Source organism: Sinocyclocheilus anshuiensis, unplaced genomic scaffold (genome assembly GCF_001515605.1).
Source record: "Sinocyclocheilus anshuiensis isolate Anshui unplaced genomic scaffold, SAMN03320099.WGS_v1.1 scaffold706, whole genome shotgun sequence".
NCBI classification, from domain to species: domain Eukaryota; kingdom Metazoa; phylum Chordata; class Actinopteri; order Cypriniformes; family Cyprinidae; genus Sinocyclocheilus; species Sinocyclocheilus anshuiensis.
This window is the reverse complement of record NW_015544162.1, coordinates 251,265-256,965: the sequence shown is the minus strand read 5'-3', so window position 1 is coordinate 256,965 and position 5,701 is coordinate 251,265. Positions and strand designations below refer to the sequence as shown.

General features: G+C 40.1%; 1 protein-coding gene across 2 annotated transcripts in view; it reads left to right on the top strand.

Moving 5' to 3' along the window:
- Positions 1-5,701, top strand: part of LOC107695632 (rho guanine nucleotide exchange factor 18-like) — a 59,818-nt gene that overhangs the window by 26,897 nt on the left and 27,220 nt on the right. For both annotated transcript variants that reach the window (XM_016495647.1, XM_016495646.1), the window contains exons 12-21: positions 519-669; positions 1,994-2,100; positions 2,238-2,378; positions 2,466-2,716; positions 3,934-4,059; positions 4,145-4,262; positions 4,340-4,594; positions 4,815-4,891; positions 4,977-5,155; positions 5,242-5,315. In XM_016495647.1, the coding sequence (XP_016351133.1) occupies positions 519-669; positions 1,994-2,100; positions 2,238-2,378; positions 2,466-2,716; positions 3,934-4,059; positions 4,145-4,262; positions 4,340-4,594; positions 4,815-4,891; positions 4,977-5,155; positions 5,242-5,315 (1,479 nt within the window). The remainder of the gene's footprint in view (positions 1-518; positions 670-1,993; positions 2,101-2,237; positions 2,379-2,465; positions 2,717-3,933; positions 4,060-4,144; positions 4,263-4,339; positions 4,595-4,814; positions 4,892-4,976; positions 5,156-5,241; positions 5,316-5,701) is intronic.

The following is a 5,701-nucleotide window of genomic DNA, read 5'->3' as shown; positions in this document are numbered from 1 at the left end:
TTATTATTATTATTATTATTATTATTATTATTATTATTATTAGCTGTCAGGCTCTCTCTGGAGATGATAATAGATCTTGATGGTTTATACGCTCACACTAATCAGACGGTGAGACACAGACTCTCGCCTGTTGCATCAAAACCTCCTCCGGCTCAACAGGACAGTGATGGGAGGGAGGTGAGGAGGAAGGCACATGCGTGATTTCTAGAAGCCACTCTCCACTTTATAAAGCCCACCGTCTTCCTCTCCATCAGTGTTTTCTGATATCCAGTGTAGAGTCAGGCATCATGGCACTGGCTTTACCCAGAGTCCGTGGTTCTCAGAGGAAGAGCGCTCACCCAGAGTCCGTGTCTCTCAGAGGAAGGGCGCTCGTGTCCCGGTCTCCTGGGGTCTGTCCCGTAGGCTCGGGCTTCGAGTCCTGCTCCGTCGTGACTTACTCACCTGCCGTTTCCTGGACTCGATGCCGCGCTTGTTTTTAAGGCACTGCTACCGCACTGACCCATCTCGTTTCTCCACAGGTCTGAGGGACCCCTGCTCTGCCCTGACCCCTGTCGATGGCTCGTCCCGGAAGTCTCGCTGTGCTTCAGGTATGACCGTTCCACCCAAAGGACACAACGCCCAACCTGCCGCCTCCAGCAACCCTACGGTCAGCCACAACAGCAGCAGCGGGTGAGTCCCGTGTGCCTTCAGTCATACATGCTGTGATTTACACAAGCTTACATGTGTAAAAAAAAAGTATATATATATATATATATATATAATTTGTGTGTGTGTGTAAATATGACAAAATATGTAATTGCTACATGTTGGAATGTACCAATATCTAAAATCATTATATCATTATATACATACTATAAATGTATACATTTTACCCGCTTTTTAACTCTGTAAATGCATTTTTCCCAATAAATTGTCATTCTGATATGATATTGATGTAATTTGGCTTATACTAATTGTCTATTTTTTCTTTTGATTTGTTACTGTTGAGTTTTTATGATTGGCAATACCATTATGTTTTTTTCTTTCTATGTATACATTACCTGTATAACCTGATATTGTGCTGTTAATGTAAAAAAAAAATTGACCCATACCTGCTTATATGCTTATCTGACAATGTTGTGCATCCATGAGTTTTAACATGGCACTTCATTAACATTAATCTATTTACATATATATTTAATAATTAATATGATATTTGATATTGAATCATACGTTTAAATAAACTAAATATACACCAGTGTAATTTGAGAATCATTGATATTCTAATATAGTTTTTGTTTATTTTGAATTAATTTTATTTTGAAATTGTTTGCATTATAATTCTAGCTAAAGTTTTAGTAATTTTTTGTGTTTCTGTCATCTGATATTATTATAATATTACTTATTATATATGTTATATATGTTTTATTTTAAGTTATTTTAGTTTTTTCAGCGTAAACTAAACAAAAATGAGAAATGTTGCCTTGGAAACTAGATGAAATGAAATAAATTAAAGTTTATTATTATTTTATTTCAGTTAATGCTTATTTTATTTCAAGTAATACAATTTTTTTATTTAACCATTAAATAAAATGGTTTATATAACCATTTTTTATGGTTTTAGTTTTTTTAACGATAGTAACCCTGATACACAATGTTTTATAAACATTATTAAAAAATAATATAAATAAATAAATAAATAATAGCTAATAAAAACAAAATAAATAAAATATAAAACATTTACATTTATTTATAGACATTAATTATTATTTTTAATTGTATTTTTTTACTTTATTCTCATTACTCTTAACTACACTAATTACATTTACTATAATATAATGTAGCATTTTTAACATGCATTTCTGTCTTTGCTTTAGTGTTATTATTACTGTTGGTCATGATGCAGTTAGGTTGTGTAGAAGTGTGAGGCTTATAAATCAACACAAATGAAGAATGTTCTCTTATTTCTCCCTCGTAATGACTGCGGCGTTTGCATGCTCATGTTCTCTGGCAGCTCTATCACAGGAGAGATGAATGAGGTTGACGCATTCAGGATGAAGCGCCCCACTGACGACACCATATCTCTCGCCTCCACCACGCCGGAGTCTTTCATCGTTGAAGGTGAGGGCTTGATTTTCAAAGCCAAAACATCGAGAACACCCAGAACGTATGATAAAGCGGCATGGGTAATTTATGATGTTTTTTTTTTAAAGCATTGAGCAACACTTTGTACTGAGTTTTATCATTACTGTGCACAGATGCGTATTACGCCACAGTACGAGGGGAACTGGAAGCCATCGCGCAAGATTTTGAGGTGGAGTCCTGGAGTCTGGCTGTGGATCAGCACTTCTTGAAGAAACATTCGAAGGAAATGATCAAGAGACAGGATGTTATATACGGTTAGAGTTGTTTAGCTACCCACACTGCTTTGAAAACTCGACAAACTGTTTCCAGATCTTCTCTAATGCGTTTCCTGTCTCCTCCAGAGCTCATCCAGACAGAGATACACCACGTGCGGACGCTCAAGATCATGCTCCGCGTTTACGCTCGAGACCTGCGGGAGGCGCTACAGCTGGATGACAGGAAGCTGGACTGTCTGTTTCCCCGGCTGGACAGCCTGCTGGAGCTGCACAGCCTCTTCCTGTCCCGCCTCCGGGAGCGTCGCGCAGAATCCCTGCAGCCGGGCAGCGATCGCAACTATGCCATCCATAAACTCTCAGATATCCTTATATCCCAGGTACATGCCCTAAATTTAGCACCATACTTCCTGCTTCACACTTCCTGACCTACATTTCCTGCTTCCTGTTGTCAACCTTTTGCCCTATGCTTCCTACTTCACATTTCCAGTCTTATGGTTCTTGCTTCAAACATCCTGTTTTTGCCCCACACTTCCTGCCGTTGGCATACTTCCTGCTTCACACTTCCCTACATTTCCTGTTCTCACACAATTTCCCTAAACTTCCTCCATCACGTTTCTTGTCTTACTCTTCTTGCTTCAAACATCCTGTCGTTACATTTCTTGCCCTACACTTCTTTGCTCACATATCCTGTTGTTACACTTTCACCCCACAATTCCTGCTTTTATAATACTTCCTGCTTCACACTTCCTTCCTTATACTTCCTTCTTCAGACTTCCTGTCCACCCCACTTTTTCCCAACATTTCCTGCTGTTGGAATACCTCCTTGATTCATATCACCGTCCCTACATTTCCTGCTTTATACATATCCTGCCATACAATTTTTGTCCTTAACGTCCTGCTTCACATTTGCTGTCTTATGCTTCCTACTTCAAACATCCTGCTTCACATTTCCTGGCCTACACTTCCTGCTTCACATTTCCTGGCCTACACTTCCTGCTTCACGTTTCCTGTCTTTCGCTTCCTGCTCCACACATGCTATTGTCACATTTCCTGGCCTACACTTCCTGCTTCACACATGCTATTGTCACATTTCCTGGCCTACACTTCCTGCTTCACATTTCCTGGCCTACACTTCCTGCTTCACATTTCCTGGCCTACACTTCCTGCTTCACATTTCCTGGCCTACACTTCCTGCTTCACATTTCCTGGCCTACACTTCCTGCTTCACATTTCCTGGCCTACACTTCCTGCTTCACATTTCCTGGCCTACACTTCCTGCTTCACATTTCCTGGCCTACACTTCCTGCTTCACATTTCCTGGCCTACACTTCCTGCTTCACATTTCCTGGCCTACACTTCCTGCTTCACATTTCCTGGCCTACCATGCTATTGTCACATTTCCTGGCCTACACTTCCTGCTTCACATTTCCTGGCCTACACTTCCTGCTTCACATTTCTTGTCCTACACTTCCTGCTTCACATTTCCTGTCTTTCGTTTCTTGCTTCATACATGCTATGTTGGACAGGAAGTGTGAAGAAGAAAATATTGAGAAGGAAGTAAGAAACAGGAAGTTTTGTTTGTGTCTGGTTTTAGTTTTCCGGAGAGCTTGGAGAGCGAATGAAGGAAAGTTATGGGGATTTCTGCAGTCGGCACACTGAAGCGGTCAACTACTACAAAGAGCAACTGCAGAGCAACAAGAAGTTCCAGAACCTCATGAGAGTATGTTGAGATCTTATGTGGCTAACATTTGCTAGGTTGTCCTAAGCGCTGCTTTAAATAATTTTTTCCTCTTACTGTGTTTCAGAAAATCAGCAATCTGCCAATAGTGCGGCGGTTAGGCGTTCCAGAGTGTATCTTGCTGGTGACGCAGCGAATCACAAAGTATCCTGTTCTTCTGGAGCGCATCCTGCACAACACAGAAGGTTGGTCGTTGCAGTCCAGTGAAACAATCCAGATATTATGGATTTGCAAGGTTCTAAACGCTTTCTTCTCATTGCAGCCGGGACAGAGGAACATGAAGGATTAGCACAGGCTCTCACTCTAATCAAAGACGTCATTGTTCAGGTGGATGCCCAGGTCAGTCTCTATGAGAAGGAAGCACGGCTCAGGGACATCGCCTCCAAGGTGGAGCCCAAGTCCCTTGGGAAAATCAAAGATGGACGCGTTTTCCGGAAGGAGGACCTTTCTCAGGGGCGCCGCAAGCTCTTGTATGAGGGCATGGTCAACTGGAAAGCTGCATCTGGTCGACTTAAAGGTATTATGAGAACATTAATTCCCATGCATAAGTACGGAGCCCATCAAGGGATATCGTTCGTGTTTCCCCAAAAACTTTTTGCAACAGTTTTGCCAAAGAACGCTAAAGCATCAAAATATATTTTTTCCTCCATTTTATTTATTTTTTGTCCCCCTTAGGGGTTCCATATACATAAGTTTGTTTGGTTGCACAATTGAAGTTTGTGATTCTTCTGTTGCAGATATTCTAGCTCTCCTTCTTACTGATGTTCTCATCTTGCTGCAAGAAAAGGACCAGAGATACGTGTTCTCCACTGTGGTAAGTGCGAGAACTTTGTTTTTGGTTTATACAAGAAGAGAAATTGTTTATCTTAACGCACTCATCTGTGCTGTTTTTCTCCTAGGACAACAAGCCATCTGTTATTTCACTGCAGAAGTTGATCGTCCGTGAGGTGGCGCACGAGGAACGGGCCATGTTCCTCATCTGTGCCTCCTCAAACGAACCTGAGATGTACGAAATCCACACGGCCTCAAAAGAAGATCGCAACACGTGGATCACCCACATCCGTCAGGCAGTGGAGAGGTCTGTGTCAGACGGTACTAACATTTGTGTCTGTACTTCTCTCTGCATTGTTTTTTAAATGTTCCTCCTTGGTTCCTGTCCATCAGCTGTCCACATATAGAAGAGAGATTGTTTAGCGAGGAAGAGGAAGCCAGAGTCGCCTGGTTCCGAGAGCTTCAAGGTAAAACTTAGCTTGTTTCGTAATGACATTCATGGTTTTTCTGCTCATTTTGATGTTGTGTGATGGTTTTTTTTATGAGGTTTGAAGGATCTTTTGTCACTAGAGGGCGCAGTTGTGTTTTCATACTGAAACCTTGCAAATCCTTTTGTCAAAAATAAGTATTTTTAGTGCAAATGCTTATTATATTAATATTATTAAATATATATACTATAATTTACTAAACTATATATGATAGTTAATATTATTATATATAATTTTACTTTATAATTATATTAATATAGTTATATTTAGTGTGTGTGTATATATGTATGTGTGTATATATATATATATATGTATATATATGTATGTGTGTATATATATATATATATATGTGTGTATATATATAT